This window comes from Aureobasidium melanogenum (assembly GCF_000721775.1).
Source record: "Aureobasidium melanogenum CBS 110374 unplaced genomic scaffold scaffold_8, whole genome shotgun sequence".
Classification (NCBI taxonomy): Eukaryota; Fungi; Ascomycota; class Dothideomycetes; order Dothideales; family Saccotheciaceae; genus Aureobasidium; species Aureobasidium melanogenum.
The window spans coordinates 239,695-260,026 of record NW_024470060.1 but is presented as its reverse complement, the minus strand read 5'-3'; the positions used below and the strand labels follow the sequence as shown (position 1 = coordinate 260,026).

Sequence of the window (20,332 nt, the reverse complement as noted above, 5' to 3'; positions counted from 1 at the left end):
CTTGAGCTGCCTGGGCTTGTGCCTGAGCTTGTGCTTGATACGCTGCCTGGACGGCGTCGCTGGCCTCCAGACGCGGATCGATGGGTTGCGCGCTCATGGTGCCGACAGAGGCGACTGTGTGCAATTATCCTACGGTTCCAAGACGCGTCTGGCTGCCAAAAGCTCAGAAGCTGCTGACTGGAAGGAAGGCGTGCACGGTCCACCTGCCCTTAGCTCTCACCTCTTCCTATTCATGACTACTCTACCTGCAACTCGGTCCTTCCGATTTCATCTGCCGTCTTCTCTTTTGGTACCTGAAATACGAATCTGCCTTTCTTAGAGCTGCCAACATAGCTTGCTGTCTAATCGATTGGGAGAGACTGTCATGGCAGAGTCGATCCGCTTCGATATCGCTCAATCATGCAATTGATGTGTTGGACACGTGCCTCGACCTCGTGTTTCCATCCACCCCTTGATGCACGCTCGGTGGAATTTGCATAGACATTCCAATCTGCCCATCTCAGCCCCTTCTTCAAACTCCTCAAAGCAGATTATACACTCCTGTGCGTTTCCATCTTCGTCAAAAAAGTCCTTCTCGGTTGCATGATATACTAGCATGCGCTGCCTCGCCGTGTTGGCCCCAAGCATGTTTGCCGCTCGCTGTGGCACGCTACCAACAGCCATGGTCTCGGTCTCGGTCTCGCCTGACCCTGTCTGATCTGGTGTTTCTGCTGCCGTTCCCCCGTGGCTGGGTCCTGCTAGATGGCTTGAAATGCAAAACTGAACGTGTCGTTCTCGCTCCTCGCTTGTGCCGCTGGTGTCATTTGCGCCAAAAGGGTAATTCCTAGTACCGCACACAGGACATTCATCTTCCTCACCCAATACTTCCCGACCTTGCGGTCGCTGCATTTGGACCTTTGCGGCCTGCGTAGCTGCGATTGGCGTTGGTGTATGCGAGGAGGATCGGTATCGTGTTCGTGATAAATGTCCAGTATCATTGTCTGAGCGGGTGCGAATTCCCTGAGTTGATGATCTCGGACGCTGAGGTACACTATTCAAAGCCTGATACCTCGCTGTGTGTAATTGTGGTCGATACGATCCTCGCCTGTCTGTTGATTGAGGTGGAGTGCCATTAAAATCGCTCAGTGTCCGAGTACTGTGAGGCGCAGATTGGCAGGTAGTCTGATCTGAATCGGATACGCCCAGCGAGCCAAACAATCTGGCAAAACTTATGCCTGATGTTGCCCCTTCGTCTGCGGCATAAGTCACAGCACGTGACCGTGTTGAAGGTGGCGGTGATCTTTGTTCGTCCTGCTGCTGAGGCGGAGGTCCATAGTTTGGATCGGGCACACAAGGATTACAGACTCGGACAGTCTCTCCACCACCCAGAGCCGGATTATCAGGGTAGTCAGAAGGTCCTGTACTGCTTCGGCTTCTTGTGCCACCATCAAGGTTCAAGGGCTCTTCTGGCGGGTGGACAATGTACTGGCGCGGTATCGTAATGCGATGAGGCGAGCAAGGCCCACAAACGAGCCTGCCACATCTTCTACAATGATGTCTCCGGTTGAGAAAGGTAAAAGAGTTCGCACATATAGAGCATGCCGAGAGCTCGTCGTCCGGCTGCCATCGTGGAACAATAACCTCATCAGCCATTTCTGCGTAGATGTTATGAAGGTCAGACACAGCAAATGCAGAGAACTACAGCAAAGCAGAACATTGAGGAAAGTTGGGAGTTGAGTAGCGGTGGGCTGGCCTGATTTGGACAAGAGCTTCCCGACCGGACGAGGGAGGAGCTTAGACCACCATCATGGATCGCTTATCTCACAGTATCTCCCTCTAGGCTCAACCATCTAGTGTCCACGACTTGAGTTACTGCAGAGAATGATACGCGTTCAGGCGAATGAATTGTATGGCCTAAGAAAATGATACTCCAGATTGAACGCCACGCTACTTATACTATGTACATGTGATATCTATCCATTTTGAAACCCCTCCCAACTTTTGCCACCAACTCCATCGCTGCTGGACTATAAAAACCTGCCAACTAAAAGGTAGAAAGAATATTACGCAGTCGAACCAAATGACTACAAGTCGTCCCGCAATCATCGTGGTGCGTGTCGGGATTCCATGCTCATGGTTCGATCGTTGGTCACAATCTCCGCTATGCTTCCTTCACCAACTCCTGCGCTCTGGAAAACGCTGTCGCTCGTCACGCGCTGCTGTACTGTACCCATACTGGTGGGTCTTCCGTTGTGGCCGACGCTGTTGCCGACATGGAATGGGTGACGTGGTGGTGGCGATGCTGGGAAATAATCCTTGTCGGCAGCACTCGAGGGAACCCTTACTGGCTTGTCGTCTTCATCGAACTTGATGCTACCAGTTCGAGATATAGGACGAAGGTAAGGTGGTGAAGATGGTCGAGAAGATGGTCGAGTGTTCGTAATGTCGCTCTCGGAGTCCGACTCCTCGGCTTCCATATTGTTCCAGGTTCCTCCAAGTCGGCTACCCATGTCTCCATATCCCTCGGGACTGGTTGACCTACGAGCGCCGGCCATTAATTGTGGGTCTGGTGAGTCCGTGTATGGCTGGTAATTCATTGGCGGTGAAGTCTCCAATTCTTGCCCTTCCTCGTCATCGATAGGCTCACGTGTCATGTTCGCAGGCATGCGAGAACTGCGGACCACCTCAAATCCTTTGCCTTTATCTTTTCTTTTTCCACCAACGAGACGCTGGAACCATGTGGTAGCAGATGAGACAGGACCTACAGGATCTGCAGGCCCAGTCTTGAGTTTTCTCGCGGGTGCATTCGAGAGAGCTGGTCCTCTGACACCATAATAGAAATCAACTTCTCTTACAGCATAATCGGTCCTCTCCCTGGGTGTCAGATCTGCCAGATCTGGATCCGAACCACCTCTGTGTTGAGTCCGCAGGTAAGGAGGCACAATTGAGCCACCTTCTCCGAGATCGTCAACACCGCCTGAATGATCTGGAGAATCTTGATACGGTAGCCTGTTCCAATCACCGCTTGTTGAGTGTCGGCTTCTGGCACCCGGAGTATATGGATCATTGGTATTCCTGCGTGGTCGAGGCGCCCGATAGTACGGATCTGACAGAGGTTGTTCTGTCTTGATGCCCAAAATTGGACGCTTGCCAGGATTACCAACTCCTGCAACAGAACTGGCAGATGGTGGGACGGCACTATAAGGAGTAGCCGGAGTTTCCATCGTTGGAGTGTATGCATACTCGGACTGAGCGAATTGATCGAAGCCGCCACTTACACGATTATCAGACAGGTGCTGGCTAAGCATCATCTGGGAGCTGGCAGACATGCTTCTCGATCGTCCTCCCATGAGGTTGAGCGATTTGGCGTCCGAGTCGTTGGCTAAGATAGCAGCATCAGACATCATGCTACCAGGTCTATTTGCTTGCCTACCTGGTTGCCGCTTGCGAAGCTGACGCCAACCGAACGATATCAGACCTCCTCTCTGTGCTCCATGTTGAGGATCACCTCCTGCGCCTGCCATACGGGCGAAGACTTCTAGTAGAGTCTGTAGGGCGTTCATGAAGAAGCCAAAAATAAGGACTATACCATGAATTAGAAGAATAGCATAGCCGATCCATCCTTTGGGCGCCTCCGTGACACCCAGAGATGGCACGAACGCGACCATGAGGAGAACGGCCGCAAGTCTTGCAGAAGCAAAAAATGTATGGTAGGCGTTCATGTGGGTTGGCGAATGGAATGGACGGAATGCATGCAATGTTAATATAAGAATAACCTCGCAGATGGCCATGATGACCAGCTGTGCAATGCCCGAAGGCTGTACCGCACCGATGGCGATACCTCGAATGAAAGTGAGAATGGCAGGAATGAGAGCAAATGGAGCGGCCTCATCGGAATAGGTGTTGTAAAGTGGGCCGTAGAGCAGAACAGTCGGAAGATCATCGAAAAGGTAGGCGCGGGGCTTGGTGCGGAAAATGAGGTTGAGGATCCAGAGAGCAAGGACGATGATGGCTAGTAGAAGTATAACGGCCATGGCAACCACAGAAGCAGGCGATCGCGCAGCCACTATCAATTGGAACATGGAGATAGCAACAATGGGCAGAAGGAAGTAGTTGAAGATAATACGCACTACCATGCCACCGCTCAAGGGCCAGTTCTTCTTCCGAAGATCTTCTTGTTGGCTATTGGCGAGAAGACGAATCAGCCAGCGCAAGAGGAAAGCCAGCTGACAGAGGACGACGACGGCAACCGCGACGACAAGCAGCCAGACAGCCATGCACGCCCAGATGTCGCGTACTGCAGTCATGCCCACCAGTTGGCTCATGCGAGTCATGCCGTAGGTTCCATTGGTGATGTATATTCCATCCTGAAGAGATTGGGTCCCGTCCCCATGAGAGACGTAACTTGTGTTAAAAAGCAAAGCGGACCAGCTCGCCTGCTTGGTGACTGGTGCGTAATAGCCAGGGTAATTGAGGCTAAGCGCACCCGTCAAGAAGATAAATTGTATGTATTGCAAGCAGTCGCCAAAACCAGGCGTCACAAGACGCAGCAGATCCTGATCACGACCATAATTTGTAGTCCATTTGAAGGGGTCAGTAGAACCCCAAGGAGAGTAGATGCCGGCAGCAGCGGTCGCGAGGGCTACAAGTATAAGGATGGCGACAGGAAGGTATGTCAACAGGCCAGACAGGGTGTGACTGAGCGCTGGGGTGATGTTGGCGGAAATGCAAGCAATGTCTGGAGCGCCTGCGTCGCCGGACTTTGCGGTGATGGTAGTGGCAATGGTTGCGAAAGCATACGAGCTATAGAAGTCATGGCTGACGGTGAAGGCCGAGAGGTCGTAGGGGTCATAAGGATTTTTGTAGAAGGAAGGGGCCAAGGGACAAGAGTCGTTGACGGTCGAATTGCAGAAGCGGCTCGGGTTGGCCTCGTAGGCGTCGAAGGTGAGGACTTGGTAGCGCTGGAAGAGGGTCGAGTATTTGTTGTTGGAGGGCGAGAGGTCGACTATCTTGCCGAATGGGTCGTTTGGATCTCGCCATGACGGGTCGTTGGGAGGCGGATAGTTGCCTTGGGTGGCCTGGCCGCTGACATTGCCGTAGATGGTGAGATTGAGGTTATGGCTCGGGTCGGACGTGTTGAAGCGCGCGTCGACAAAGAGCGGGACGAACTGAAGATGCAGAGGGGTCGAGTCGCGGATGCTCTGGTCCAGGCAGTTGTCGAAGGTGATGAAGGCGGCCGAGACTGGCGACGGCAGGCCAGACAGGACGGCGCAGCCGAGGGCCAGCGCCGACGAACGACGGCTGCATCGCATCTTGTTGCTCAATCTCAGGTCTGGTCCACGAGCATGAGCTTGTGTGAACAGAGAGCGCCCGTCTCACGGCGGCATGTGTGTCTTTGTCTGTCGCAGAAGGATGGATCCGACCAACGTTTGACAGCCCCGAGGTTGGGAGAAGCGTTTCCCTCGACGAGTGGAGGCTGGTCACTGGTGTGTATATACGTGTATCTTGAGAGAGTTTCGTTAACTTGCTCTGCAAACAACAAAGCGCCACAGATCCTTGTCGACCAAGCAATCCACTTGTTACAGAATTCTCGAATTGCTCTCCGGCTTCGAATAATAATAATATCATGATCCCCCGATCCCAGCCAAGTCGTCCCAAAATAGTACAAGGAACCTCCCCACGGGCCACAGCCTCTCTATGACGCTATTTGTGCCGTTTCTCGCCCGTTTCTCCCAGCATCATCCGAGGAGGACAAGTCGTGTGCTCGATCAGATACGACACGGATGAATGACACGACGTTTCTTGATCATTGAGCTTGCATAAGGTATCGAGTTGAGCAGCCGCAGAGGCTGGCTATACGGTTTGCACAAATCTGTCTTTTTCGCCAGTCTCACAGACCCGAGACGTGTGTGATGCGGATGGCAGTTCCAGCTGCAGTGGTCATGTACCTATCAAATAGCAGCACAGGTTGCTCATCCGGAGCTCACAGGTGGGATGACAGCAACCTCGTCTCCTTCAATGATAAGCATATCGGCATCAGCCTGGATATCTACATACTCCAAATTCACAGTGAGAGCACAGCTGTGCAGAATTCGATCTTTGATTGCAGGGTACATGTCTTCGAGCTGATCAAGCAGTGCTGAGAGCTTCATGGGGGCTACCAAGTCATCAGATGATTTGTTGGTAAAGGACGCGGCAGAGGCGAAGTAAAGGATGCTGAAATGGCCAGCTCGTGGTCTTGTTGCCGACATGGTGACTGCCTTTTGTGAAGTTAGCATTGGTTGCAATGCAGATTTGCGCATAGTGAAAGGATTGGAAATGGACAAAGGTAGGGGAAGCAGTCAGTCTCGAAATTTTCTCATCGTCTAGACCCCGGAGGATGCTAAGATAATACATGCTATTTTTTTCTTGACTCATCATATAACATCAAAATGGAAGCAGCAAACAGGGTGAGAGAGAGAGAGAGAGAGTACTGACCTTTTGCAATTGATTGGTTTGAGAAGAAAAAGACAGAAGAAAGCGTGGATGGAGACGAGGAACAGCTTTGACTGCTGGTCTGTGCTGGAGGTTGCTTATCTTATCGCGTGTCTCTAGAAGATGATGCAGGGATCGTCGAGCATGTGAAGATTCAAGACTCAAGAATTCGCCATTGCCACAGTCCTGTCTACGCGCCCTCCTTCCTTCTGCCGCTGTACACTATCTGCAGACCAGTTAATCTGCTTCTCAAGGCACTGGACCGTCGGCGCCGACACCGTCATCATGCTCAGTCTCCGCAGCGACGCGGTGCGACGCCGTCCGGACCTTGCCAAAATGTGCTGGAGTTGCGCCTTGAAACATCACATCTCGCCCACCTCTACACCATCTCTTCGTAACCGCTTGTCTGCACCAAAACAGCCCATCTCCAGAGCCCGTTTCTCTTCACAATCAAGGGTACCACCGTCGCCTCCATCTTTTTATGAATTCCACTGACTTGTTTACAGCAATCCGATCGACCACTTCTCGACCCTATTGATACCCCAGACCTGCCCACATACAACCCTGCAATCCAATCCCTTGATCGACTAGAATCTCCTGACACTCCTCGGAGTGGCGGTATACGAGACCAATTGCGAAAATGGCAGCAAGAACATGGCCACGAACAAACAGACATCAACAACGAACACGATGTAGATGCCTCGGGCGAACAAACAAACAATTTCACCCGCTTGGGCGACGTCGATAATTTCCGCCGACCAGACGAAGATGTCGAAAATGAACGCGACGACTCTTCTCGTCTGATGACCCCGGGCAACCTCGAAGACTGGGATTCACACCATCGTTTCCTGCGAAGAGGCGACTTGGTCTTGCTCGACTTTCCTCGCTCCGAAAGAGAACCCATACTTGCTGTCTTTGTACGAAGAATTGGAAGGCCCGCACAGTCTCAGTTCTATACCATCCATGGAAAATGGGTTCACGGCACTGAACGAAACATTCAGCACGCAGTTCCTGATTTTGTGCCTTCGAGCCTTGTTGAGCCCATCATACCCTATCTCCCTGACTCTGGCATCACCGAGGAATTGCTGGACAGGGCTCAAATGTTCGATCTCAGTGTTCCGAGAGGCGTCTCAGCTCCTTTGGTCACAAGAATGCTTGAATTTCAGAGGAAAAGCGAAGAAATATACCGTCAGAATGCCACCACTCTCGACGGCGCGCATCATTCCCTGGCTCATCCCACCGATCTCAAGTTTGGTACACTCGAGCTGATAACCACCCGCCTCCTGGGACACAACAAGGGGGATGACAAAGACACCTTGCAAGAGAAGATTTATGCCGTCCGCAAAGCTCTTTCTCGAGGTGGTTTTGCTTTCGGGCATGATCGAAGAAGTCATCGCGTCACTGGATTCATTCAAATTCGGTCTAAAGAGCAAGTGGCAAACGTCGAAAAAGTACGCAATTGGCTCAGAGCATGGCAGGACGATTTGGCAACTTTCGCAGCGGGCAAGACTCCGGACTACCAGTTCTCGCGAAATGGCCAAAACGTCGTCAACTTCATTCACAAAGCACAGTCGCTGATTAAAAAAAGCCGTGAGCTTCGCGAAGTAACAACTTTCGGTCGTGTGGGCATTAGCAAGAAGCGTTTTGATATTGAGAAGGAAGATGTCATGCAATATGACTTCAAAACCGAATTTAACGACTCCGACCGTGAGCTGATCAAGTTCTTCGAAGCATGGTCGTGTTCTGCTCTATTCCTGGGTCTCCCTCGTATTGAGGCTCTTCCTCCTCTCATTCTGCAGGCAACCGGCATGTACGAAGAGCACAAGCTGGATCCGAAGGCCGGCTTTACCTTTCTGCAAGAGATTGGCGTACTAACGCCTCACGAGAACCGAGTACGATTCGACAGCCATCTGCTTCTGCCCTCCTCGCAGCACTCCAAGCCCCTTGAGCAACTCATGACCAAAGTCATGAGCATGGACGAAAAGCCCGGCTTTGTGGACTCGATGGCGCATCTGCGCAAAGATTGGGGAAATCTCACCGTCTTTTGTATCGATGGCGAAGGAGCTCATGAGATTGATGACGGCGTTTCAGTGGAAGATGCCGGAAATGGTGAACACTGGGTTCATGTTCACATCGCCAACCCAACCGCATTCTTCGACCACGACAATCCTCTTGCTAAAATGGCACGCCATATGACCGAGACGATCTACATGCCGGAGCGTGCCTTTGTCATGTTGCCAAGATGGTCGACAAGCAGACACTTCAGTTTACAAGCCGAACGCCCTGTTTTGACTTTTAGTGCCAGACTAAATTCCAAGGGCGAGACGGTGGAACAGAAGATTCAGCCCGGCTTCATTCGAAATGTGAAATTCTTGACTCCTGGCGAGGCAGCACGTGTCGTTGGCGTTGCAGCTGGTTGGAATCCAGATGTCGTTCTGAAAATCGGGGGTGAAGTACCTCACCACGAACCCAAGAAAACTGGCAAGCATTTGCTCGACCACGAGATTGAGATGCTCAAGCAGTTGCAGACGCTTGCTGAGAAACGTCAGGCAAAGCGTCGTATGGCCGGAGGTTTGTTCCTGGATTCGAATCGACCCGAAATAAATGTCTGGCATAACGCTAAACGCCCTGGATTGCCGTGGGAGCATCCATCAAGAGTCAAGGCAAGATACGTGGAAGGTGACCCTATTGTCGAGTTCCGTACGAAAGCACTAACTTCGTGGTTCTCTTCTGGCGAAGGAGTCTCTGACATTCTTGTTCGCGAGCTCATGCTTCTAGCATGTGAAATCGGTGCATCATGGTGTGCAGAACGTAATATCCCCATCATCTATCGAGGAACTGTGATAAGTCCCGACACCAACGACGCGAAGAAATTCTATGACGAAGTACTGGCTCCAGCTACAGAGAAGAACATTGGCGAAGCTCCTATGCACCTTGCCATCGAATATCTTTCCAATTCCGGTTCTACTATCCTAACAACAAAGCCCTTGCACCATCGAGTCTTGGGCATATCCACTTATAGCAAGGCTACATCACCGCTTCGTAGGTATGGTGATATGCTTTTACATTGGCAGATAGAAGCAGCTCTGCGTGAAGAAGCTAGAGCAGGTGCTCAAATCGATTTTGCTAGCAGCAAGTCCGCAAAGACACTGCCTTTCTCGGTTGGTGCTCTCAATCTTATAGCAAAGGGACTACAGCCTCGCGAGTCGATGATCCGTCGCGCGACTACCTATGCTGAAGAACACTGGCAGGCTACAGTGTTTTTCCGTGCCTTCAACTACAAAGAGTGCGAGCTGCCAGCTACCATGAACGCTTACGTACACATGCAGCCCAGCGCTCAAAGGAACGAGCTCGCTGTCATTGTCAAAGAATTCAGTCTTGGTGCTACAATGAGCCAGCCACAAGGGTTTGGACTCGGCGAGGCCAAGGCAGGTGACACATGGGAATGTGAGATTGAGAACATCGATGTGTTCATGCGAAGAATCCTGTTCAGGCCTGTACGTTTGGTCGATCGCTGGGAAGGATAGGCTGGGGTAGAGATACGGGTCATGTGCCAGACACCAAAAGTTCATGCAGAGCCGAATACGTGCAGCATTTAATATCGACTTTTGGAGGGTTGGTGCTTGAATGTCACTGCCACAAAAATATTTGTGCCAAGCCCACCTTCAGATGAACTCGTCGCATTGATGATTCTCTTATGACATTATGGCAGTGACACCATGTTTCGACATACCCGTCGAACCCTAACCTTCTTGTAGATCTTTGTGGTATACAGTACTGCACACTCTTATGAAAGTGGCATGCAGGAGTGCGCATCGGAAGCCCGGATCAGCCTTAGCTCACGATGGTCGAAAACAGCCTGACGTACTACTTTGCTTAGCGAAATGCTCTTATAGGGAAGGCAGTATAGGCAAACAGACAATGAGAGAACGTGTAGATGCGGAAGCCCGGGAAGGTGCGCCTGCCCTTCCACGTACTGGAATGAATAAGATGTGCTGTTATGGTTGAAATACAATGTGAGACCTTCAGACGACGTTGCGCCTTATCCGCCTGACAACAAAGTGCACTCGACAGCAGCTGTAAGGCAAAATCTTATGAGTATAATTGGTGGAAAGGACACACGCACCATCAGCCCTGAATCCTGGATCCTTCGCGGACCAATCTTGTACCGCGGTGGAGACCTTGGTCAGAGCTCGGTCTCGTTGCATGGCATTTCTTGGAATGCGTATCAGACGGGTTTTTCGAATTGCATGCGTATAGGGCACAAGCGAGATGGGAGCAAGGCAAGCGCTATCTCGCCAATCCGCCATTCTTGTACCTTCCATACATAGTAGCTCATTTGACGACCAGAGCCTTACGATCGTTGTCTCAACGACAACGGCAGTGATCTTGTCAACGACAAACTACTTCAAGTACGGGGATCCGGCCATCAAGACCATCTCAGATGTTCGCGCCCTATTGGACTTGTTTCACGCCAAGTCCGTCGTTCCGAGCATCTCCATGCGACATGGACGTGCGTTCGAACAGCCGTTATGTACCTCACCTATCCGTACCTACTAAGTTCCCTAAGCGGGATGGGCCTTGAGCTAACTTGCTTGCGCCGGCAAGCAACCGACTATTGAATCCTTGGGACAATTAGTCACAACTTCAGCCTATTAGAGACAGTGGACGTTCTTCGTTATCCATTTGCTACATACGTGTCCTATCGCTAGACACCAAAGGCCTACGCACGAGTCAAACAACCATTTCCGCATGACGCTCTCTAGTCTGCAAGCCATGCTGCACATGAGATTATTTGTTCTTTGACTGCACCCTGTAAGTTATAAGCTGGGACACTCTCCTTCCACATGCATTGCAATTTGCGAACGTATTATCAAGCAGCTTGCAGCCATCACGCTACCAAGCAATTCTGAAGAGCACCTTACAGTACTAATTTCCTCATGGCGATGAGCTCTCAAAGTCTCCATGTTTCTACTATAGATTCAAGATCTCGCAGGTTACATAACGGCACACATGGTGACCTTCTGATAGCGTCTCGGTACCATATTGAGCCATCGCGGCTCTGGCAATTTAGCGGGCCACGATGAGGGGTTGTTCGTGCTAGTCAACCGTCCCCTGGAGCCAACGTGGTCGCTGCTCTCAGACCTTCGGTCAAAACCGAAAGTATGTCACGAACGGTTCCTTGTAGCAAGACAAACATACATGTTTCTGACCAAGTTGTCTTGGAAGACCAGGGAACGAGAGGCAATAGCCTATTGCGTGACTGAACAGGGTTGTCATTCGAAGGATTGTGGCGCGTCTTGGTTAATCCCTAACCGTAGCCTCGGATACGACCCTTAACGCCCACCACCACCACCATCCATCGACACCCGACTCGCAGGATCATGGCGCGATGTTGCATGATCCTGGAGAATCTAGGCCTTCCAGTCATCTTGTACTATCATCACGATCACGATCACCTGAAGCCTGCAGACTTAGTGCACAGATTCATGTATATGTGAAATCGTTGACCGTCTCTGGAGGCCGGTCATTCGGATGATGATGGACAAGTTCAATCCACAAACAACTGGTCAGAATAGGCAAACATGGTTTCTCATCTCAGGTTTTTGACTCGATGATCGTGGTTCCCCAGAGTCTCAGCCATCCGGGACGGTTGACAGGTGCTTCTTGAGCCCTCAAGCTTGAAAGCTCGGAATTGCGTCCAGCAGATTGCGTTATCCAAAAATGGGGATGTGGGCCTCATCACTGTTGTCGTTAGTCCATTCTCCTTTAACAGTCTTAGCCCCGCCACTCAAAAAGCATAGATCAAACCTTCTGGTGCGTCGTTTCATGCTGACGTGCCGCCATAGCATCCGGGATCTTACAGAGGGTGCTTTGACATACTGAAAGTCCTCTGACTATGTTAATGTTTCGTATCCCTCGAACTAGAGTCATGAGCAATCTGTCAGATTTCTGATGGAGCAACCAAAACCTTGGGAAACAACGGGGATTCCGACCATCACCCAGACTCCGCAAGCCTTGTCATCATCATCCTCGTCGCGGGCCGAAAGGTCCCTGTCTGCTTCGGATAAGAAATTTAAGAAGCAGATCCAACCACGTCAACTCTTGAGCTGCACTAAATGTCGAGAACGCAAAGTAAAAGTAAGTTTTCTCAGGGCATTCAAGCACTTGTCAGTACCAAACTTATTGTGATAGTGTGATCGCACGAAACCATGCTCTGCTTGTTGTGCCAGGGGTCTTCCCAAAGAGTGCCACTTTGTCCTTGGAGAAGGTGCTGAATTCGGACCAATTCAACAATCTCTCGAACTTCGGAGACTGCGAGCTGAGAATCAACGACTGAAAGAACGTCTCTTAGCTGAGAGGTCTTCGCTGTCGGAAGGCAGTGAGACTGAAGAAGGTTCTGCCAATGTTATCAGTAACTCCATTGCAAGGCAGCCGAACCGCCAGCGCAGGTTTCGTGCGAGTGAGCAGATTGACAGCATCTACTTCGGATCTCCAGGGTTGGCGAGTGTCATAGCTGATGTGAGTATGACACGTTACAATCTAATCGACACAACTGACAGCCCCCTAGTTTGCAAGTCTTCAAGTGGAACCGAAGTCTCTGTCATATGCAATGCCTCGAGCTGCCGACATGTATGCGGCCCATGATTCCATGTATCCTTTTCCAACACTATGGCCTGCCATGTCGCGTACGCAAGGCCTACTCCAATGCCTGCCCTCGCGTGATGAGCTCTACCACTACCTTGACGTCTTCAGCCAGAAAGCTCGAGGTTTCGCCTTCCCTTATGTACCTGACGACTTGGCACAGAAAGAAGTCGAACGATTTCTTGAGAACGCCGAAGAGAACGCTGAGAAGGTTCCGGACTTACTCGCACTCATATTTGCAGCGCTAGCATTAGGGGTGCAACTCGACACATTCGGAAGTCGCAAAGAAGCAGAAACAAGCACACCTCAGAACAGCAGTCGCAAGGGCGAGATATTCTGTAAGCTTGACGTCTTCGTAACTTCCTTCTTCTCGCTAACATCCCTAGCTGTCGCGGCCATGCAAGCACTCCGCCTGGCATCCTTCACCAGTCGTCCCACTCTGAAATGTATCAAAGTAATGATCATGATTGCCCCTTACTTGACCAACAGTGGACGTTTTCTTGATGCTTGGTCTTTCTCCGGTCTCACGATCCGACTCGCCCACTCTGTCGGTCTGCATCGCAATCCTCGCTTCCTTGATCCAACACCTTCACTCCGTGAATCTACAATACGCAGGAACCTTTGGTGGTGGCTACTGCATATGGATCAGGAGTACGCCATGACACTTGGTCGGCCTTTGGGTATCTCGGGAGTTGGAGACTGTCCGCCCCCTGACCCTCTCACAACGGATCCGGTAGCACTAAGGTTGAGCGAATTCTTTGACCAACTCACAATTCATGGGCGACAGATATTGAGCAGCAATCAGCTCACAGACTCCAAGATTGATATGTACACTGATCGCCTGATCGCTTTATGGGACACGATGCCAGAACCGTTACAGTTCAACAAATCCTGGATCGATGAGCAAACAGCCATCCCTGAGTGGCCGATGGAGACAAGGGCGGCGAGTGAGACATACACCCGTTCGATGACTTCAACTACATACCGCTAACCGTACGGCCTATAGTATCTTATTGCAACATTCATAATTACATCATCTTGCTCAATCGCCAGCGCATTGAGAACAACCGAAAGAGTCCAGACTATCGATCACGTTCACCGGGCTTCCCTCAATTCGGTAGCGTCCCTGAATACTCTCTTCCTCCGAAATCACACACACCCTCACCATCTCCTATGGTACCGCGAGGTAGACCGCTAGTGATAGAGTCTTGTCTGGCATTACTGGACGCGTTCCAATTCTTCCACAACCGCGTTCCGTCTGCGCTCGTCGATTGGAAAATTGGCCAACAAGCCTTTAATGCCTGCATGATCCTATTGCTTGATGGCATTGACCGCGAGAGTATTGAGCACATTGGAAGAGTAGAAAAGGCATACATGGTCTTTGTTACAATGGACAAGGCAGGAATGCACCAGCTGACAGGACTGGCCATGTCTCGGATCACGGACGGTCTTACGTGTCTCAAACAACAATCCGAGACACGCAAACGATCCATGAATGCGGAAGGCATATCACCAATGAATGTACAGCACAGCCGTGAGGGTGTACCTCACAACCCTTTCGACTGGGATATGGGTCAACGGCTGCGTGACCATGATTTCTTGCATGAGCCTGTCATGGGAGCCACTGGTATGTTCCTGCTCGAAGACCATGGCCTCCAGACCAACACCGCTCAATCTACAGCCGAAGCTTCTCCTGGCCATGTTCATACGCCTGGAGTTGCGGCCGTTCCCTCTTCAGAACAACCAAGCTTCAAGACCGGGCTGGTGCCTCACTCAACACTGATTGACCCTCGGCGAGACTCTGCTCATCCTCTGGGATATGTCGCCGCTAACCATCCCGCTCCCCCAATGCCGGCGGTACCTGCTCACTACCATCAACTCACCAATCAGCACCTTGCTGAAATGCAGCCAATGCCAGCCTTCACTCATGCTGAGGGTTGGCAACCCAATATTCAACATCCATCACAACCCCATCACGGACTCTACACACCACCGTTAGCACGAGGAGGGGGAGCAGCTCATCGAGGATCTCTGCACCCACGAAGCCATTGACAGCAGTAATTCTATCTACCATTTTCTCGATGTACTCCTGTAAGATCAGATCATGTTCTGTAAATCCTGCCGGTGCTTTCTTTTCTCTTTCCTTCTCAGATGTCTTTTATTTCCCATACCCAAAGTTGTTGGTGTAACCTTATGCAAGCAGAATCTACAATATGTTTAATGACCAAACAAGATATCATTCCAATATCTCCCGTGTGCTGGAATGGATCTGACGTTCGAACACAGAAGGAGCGTGATTTAGACACTGACGAGAAATGCAACCGATTTTTGCAGGACTCACAAAGAGGAAAGAGCAGGGCACAACAGGAAGAATAAGAAGAAAGAATGTTCTTCGCTGTGATGCTATCTAAGGATTTGGCATTGTACTGTTGCTACCGCTTTGCTCGTGCTTCACTACTCTTTTGATGCCAAAACGCAAAATCGAAAGACAACTCCAGAAAGCAAGAACTGGTCGTGTGTAACATACAAGGCGCTCATCATGATCATCCAACGCCATATCAAGAGAAAAAAACAGAACTACAAGAGGCAATAGGAGAGACCAAGCACCAACAATAGCAAAGAATCAGAGGCGGAGGAGATGTAGCGTCTAGCCACTTCCGTTCTCCCCTCCAGTCTTGTGGCGGAACATCATGCGGCGTGTGCCACCGACTTTGCCCATGTCCGCCCAAGCGGCGCGATCAGTCTCGCTCTTCTTTCTCTCAACACTGCTGGCTTGTTTGGCTCGGTTCATCATTTCTTCAACCCAGCGTGCCTTTTGCTCGTCAAGCTCACGATTGCCGCGTGAATGTTTGGCCGAAGGGCCTGCAAGACCAATCTCCTGACCTGACCATGATGAAGGAGAGGCATTCAAGAAAGTATCCGCGGTAGACGGGCGTGAAGAACTCTTGACAGATCCGGTCGGGGTGTGGTAGGCACCGTTGCGCGTTGTGGTAGGCGTGAGATCAATGGGTTGTGTAGTGGCCGAAGGACTGCTGTGCAACATATCCACTGGCAACGGGGCTCCAACAGCGCCAAAAGACGAACGACTGCGTAGACTCATACTGCTGTCTGGACGATCGAGGACACTTCCAGGTCTGCTGAGTGGCGTGCGAATTTTGGTACCTCCACCAATACGTGTGCCGCCCACTTCCAGCTTACCGTCACTAAAAGTACGATGGCCGTGGTGCTCTGCGTATTGACGTAGATACTCGCCGAGATCAGCCCAACCACCACCTACACGCACCATACAGCGCTCACCCTCACCAACGAGACGGACAAATAGCTTGATGGGTTGTTCTTTCCCTTCTTGTGTCAGGTAATACATCTTGCCATCCGCATCGTTTGCATTCGACTTTCTAGACGTCAGCTCAGATTGAGCGGCTGACAGAGTGAGTCCGGTGCGAGGAGGTTTGCCCGACAACGCAGGACGTGGTCGAGAGGGGCCAGAAGCGATGGTTGGTGCAGGAGATGGTTCACGGGATGGGAGCGAGAGAGATGGTTTGAAAGTGATGCGTGACGGCAGTGTGTTCAGAACCCGGCTGACATGTCGATCCAGCTGTTCAGCATTTGACGTGTTACGCTTGTGTCCCTTGTTAGCCGTCTCAGGCTGAGAAATGCTGCGGTTGGTTGACGAAGCTCTGGGCGTAGCCTCGGGCTCGACAATGTAACGACGCTTGTGAACTTCGAGGTTGAGCGGAGGAGGTTTTGAGACTGCAACAGCTCTGCCGATGTTACTTCTTTCTGTGTCGGAACGTACTGTTGGTGGAGGCAGTCCAAATGCGGGTGGTTCACCACCAAAGTCCTCCTGGTCACTGTGAAAATCGTCCATTGACAATTCCTTGGCTGGCTTAGCAGTGGTAGGGGCTGAGAGACTAGATCGTCTGGACACAACAGGTATCTCGATTGTGTTCAGCTCTGATCTCGAATGGGCCTCGATCGACGCCACGGAAGCTCTCTTGATCATTGAGCGCCTCTTGTTGATGCTTTGTTCATTGTCATGCTCGTCAGATTCTTCGAGCACCTCAGCATTTCCAGCACCTACAGAACTAAAGTTGCTCCATGAAGTGTTACTGGCAGGAACTGGCGATATCCTACTTCCTGGTGATGTCTGCACCTGCTTGGCTCTGAAATAGCCTGCCGAAGAAGCATCTTGAACCTCGGGAGTCGCATCGAACGACCCTGGTGTTGGCAATTCCGTGATAGGCTCAAAAGGTAAGCTTGTGGTGCTAGGTTTAGATAGATGTCTCGCCCTTGGACTAACGGGTGACGACGGCCCGCTGCGAGGTTTGTGTTGAGAGATGTCGTCAAGCAGTGTATCATCGAAAAGCGGTTCCTTCGAGCCCGATCGCTTCGATCTGAACATCTTTTCAAAAGGATTGCTTTCTTGAGATGGTGGCCGAGATTTGGTCTGTGGTGTGCCGGGAAGACTGTCGACAAACATCCTCTCAAACACATCAGAGCCCATAGGATCCTTTGGCGTATGTATTTCATCATCATAAATTCTGACAGGTAGAGGCCAGTCTTCGGGAAACTCGGCGAGCGCTGGTGAATTCCAGTTTGAATCGAGTGTCGATTTGCTGTTTTCTGTGGAAGGGAAGTAGTCTTGCTCGATCTCTGGTGTTACGAATGCATCCATCGGTCTTTGGAGCTCGTGTGGAAAAGCCGAAGGAACAGGCTGAGAGGCAGCGCGAATCGCCGAAGCCTGTTCTGGACTAGAATTGAAAATCGGAGCTGGCGGCGATGAGGACTGTGCAGGTAGCTGAGACTCTTTGGCCGAATTTCTGACACCATTCTTAACTGGTGGCGCAGGAGATGTTAGAGATGCAGAGCGATGAAAATGGCGGAATCCCTCATGATTCTTGATACCCAGCCCTAATCCTTTGCGATTGCTTGTTCGACTTGAAGTAGAGCTGGTCCTAGAATGACTGGGAGTGCCATTGGAAGTATTGTTGGTCTTGTTGAATAGCTTTGTGAAGGCCATGGAGGCATGTTCAAAGGGTCGGACAGGACTATTGACAGACTTTTGCAGCGACTGGGTACGCTCAATGCCTCCATTGAGAAAAGCTGCTCTGGCACGAACACTATTCACAGCCGGAGAGGCCTGCTCCGAGGCTGGCATTGGGGATGCCGCAGCAGTCACAGCAGGAGATCCTTCACCAGGAGTCGGTGCAATCGACGAAGAAGGCCTTGGTGATTCGCCATCGTTATAGCTGACAACAATAGGCACATGCCTCGAGCGTGAGATGTTTGATGACAATGACTTTAGGCTGCCAGCCCGATAGATTGAGTCAGATGCTGACACGGCTGGCTGAGAGGTACCCATTGGTGAAACGGGTGCCCTTATCGAGTCCTTCGAAACGTTGTCGCTGTCTAAGTCAGAAGACTCATCCAGGTCAGGCAGGAACGCAGAGCCCGTTCCTAAGATGGGGCTCTCGACTGGTTGGACAAGAGCATGTTCGTCGTTCTGACCTGCAGGTACGGCGGAGTGATCTTCTGCGGCTGGATTGACGTTCGAGACAACGTCTGGAGCTGTGACTAGCTCTGGAGAAGCATGGACGACGGCACGCTCTTCACGATCTGAAGACTCAATAGAGGTTGAAGGAATCTCGCGGGTAGCTACATCTGCAAGAGTCTGTTTGCCGTGGGCAGGTACAAGCAGAGACATGTTGTGACCAACTATTTGGCGCTCGGTCTGAGTAAGCCAATCACTATAGCTCGCTTCGAGCGATTCAAAAGTATCGATCCAGGCATCTGGGAGCGTTTCTTCACGTCCTTCAAGATCATCCAACATGGAGTCGAGCCGTCCGCCGACTTTGCCCATACGCGACTCTAACTGTTCTTGAAGAGCCTGGAAAGCACTACGCACAGCAGATGTATCAATCGTGTCCCGAAGACGTTGAGCCATGCCAGACCAGGCATTATCCAACTCTGTCTTGGCTTGATCGAGACCTTTGAGATAACCAGGAACCTTGCGCAAGAGCGTAATACGCATCGACCAAGTATCCAACAAGCGACTCAAACGTGAGAGGTCAGGCAGGGCATGCAGGATTGTGGCAGTGATCAAGGCAGTAAAGTCGTCGAGGCGTTCGTAGAGTTCAAAATCGGACGTCTTTGGCTGGACGTGTTGGGAGAGGACATATTCCTTGAGCTCATCGACGTCCTGGTTAAACAAGGCTTCGCGGATATCCTGAATGCGTTGCTCGTATGCTATAACCTGGCTTTCTCGAAGGCTGCCCCAGTACGGGCCCTCGACGGCATGTGTGGCATGGACAGGAGGCTCAAATGAGTTAGTCCAGGGCCATTGTTGCAGTTCGAAGTGCCAGGCTTTGATGTCCTTGCACGTCTGGGCTATCCTGATGCCAAAAGCTCTTTCTGAAGGCGAGGCCTTTTCAATCAAGCGCACAAGAGCTACCTGGCTCTTGCTCTCTTCGCTTCCCGGTGTCGATGTGAATGCTTCCAATGTTCGAGTCGGAGAAAGGTCGCGGACCAAGGGATCGTCGGACCGCGAGCGGTTTCGGTTATGGCGCGAAGGGGAAGGAGAACGTGAATTCGCGGGCGAAGATGAAGTGGCCGAGTAAACCCTCGTGGGCGGAGCGAACCGCGGAGGGTCAATGGCCGGATTACGCGCCATATCGTGTCGTTGTACCTTGGATGCAGGATGGGTCGAGATGTCTAGCCGGTCATATCGATTCCCTCATGACCATCGGAGTTATGTAGGGGGTGGTCGCACACCCGGCAGACAGCGTGCTGGATCAGTATGAAACAGAGACAGGTGCAGACATGAGACATGAACCGGATGCCTGTTTGCAGATTTACGGCTGGCGCATTGAGATTGGGATAGAACGAGCAAGAAGAATACCGAACCAAGCGCAAAATGTACAACAAGGGCTATGAACCAACCCCGGTATCAACATGTACTCCGCTCGGCATGTACAAAGGATCGTCTTCGGAGAAGGCACGATTGAGACACAATTGCTTGGCTTGGCGTTTCTTTCTACTTCATATCGACACTTATCTACCGCAGTAACCTGCGCCCGTTGCAATCCAACCTTCTGTGTAACGGCGCCCACTATCGCACGCGTTTGTCGCGTCCGGCTGTCGTGCAACTGGAAAAAGTCCTGCCACCCCGGGAGTCGGGACCCCGAGTCACTCGACGCGCCCGACTCCGCAAATGGGAAATGCATAAAAGTCCGAA

The 20,332-nt window shown here is 51.3% G+C and overlaps 6 protein-coding genes across 6 annotated transcripts; 2 read left to right on the top strand and 4 right to left on the bottom strand.

The window, feature by feature from the left end:
- Nucleotides 1-393: 393 nt before the first annotated feature.
- On the bottom strand, nucleotides 394-1,632 carry M437DRAFT_74686 (FYVE-domain-containing protein; the record flags this gene model as incomplete). Its single annotated transcript, XM_041026284.1, has 1 exon — nucleotides 394-1,632. The coding sequence occupies one exon, from the start codon at nucleotides 1,630-1,632 to the stop codon at nucleotides 394-396; it is 1,239 nt and encodes a 412-aa protein (XP_040880454.1).
- A 449-nt stretch (nucleotides 1,633-2,081) lies between these two features.
- On the bottom strand, nucleotides 2,082-5,291 carry M437DRAFT_46979 (uncharacterized protein; the record flags this gene model as incomplete). The annotated part of the gene is made up of 1 exon (XM_041021354.1): nucleotides 2,082-5,291. One exon carries the CDS (start codon nucleotides 5,289-5,291, stop codon nucleotides 2,082-2,084), a length of 3,210 nt encoding a protein of 1,069 aa, XP_040880453.1.
- A 660-nt stretch (nucleotides 5,292-5,951) lies between these two features.
- Nucleotides 5,952-6,230, bottom strand: M437DRAFT_46998 (Molybdopterin synthase sulfur carrier subunit; the record flags this gene model as incomplete). The annotated part of the gene is made up of 1 exon (XM_041021357.1): nucleotides 5,952-6,230. One exon carries the CDS (start codon nucleotides 6,228-6,230, stop codon nucleotides 5,952-5,954), a length of 279 nt encoding a protein of 92 aa, XP_040880452.1.
- A 1,026-nt stretch (nucleotides 6,231-7,256) lies between these two features.
- Nucleotides 7,257-9,980, top strand: M437DRAFT_47015 (RNB-domain-containing protein; the record flags this gene model as incomplete). The annotated part of the gene is made up of 1 exon (XM_041021363.1): nucleotides 7,257-9,980. One exon carries the CDS (start codon nucleotides 7,257-7,259, stop codon nucleotides 9,978-9,980), a length of 2,724 nt encoding a protein of 907 aa, XP_040880451.1.
- Nucleotides 9,981-12,408: 2,428 nt separating this feature from the next.
- On the top strand, nucleotides 12,409-15,150 carry M437DRAFT_47169 (uncharacterized protein; the record flags this gene model as incomplete). The annotated part of the gene is made up of 5 exons (XM_041021399.1): nucleotides 12,409-12,594; nucleotides 12,649-12,975; nucleotides 13,025-13,436; nucleotides 13,485-14,045; nucleotides 14,105-15,150. The coding sequence occupies 5 exons, from the start codon at nucleotides 12,409-12,411 to the stop codon at nucleotides 15,148-15,150; spliced, it is 2,532 nt and encodes an 843-aa protein (XP_040880450.1).
- Nucleotides 15,151-15,745: 595 nt separating this feature from the next.
- M437DRAFT_74681 (uncharacterized protein) lies at nucleotides 15,746-19,768 on the bottom strand (the record flags this gene model as incomplete). Its single annotated transcript, XM_041026283.1, has 5 exons — nucleotides 15,746-15,772; nucleotides 15,809-15,894; nucleotides 15,931-16,146; nucleotides 16,183-16,345; nucleotides 16,376-19,768. 5 exons carry the CDS (start codon nucleotides 19,766-19,768, stop codon nucleotides 15,746-15,748), a joined length of 3,885 nt encoding a protein of 1,294 aa, XP_040880449.1.
- Between the last annotated feature and the right edge of the window lie 564 nt (nucleotides 19,769-20,332).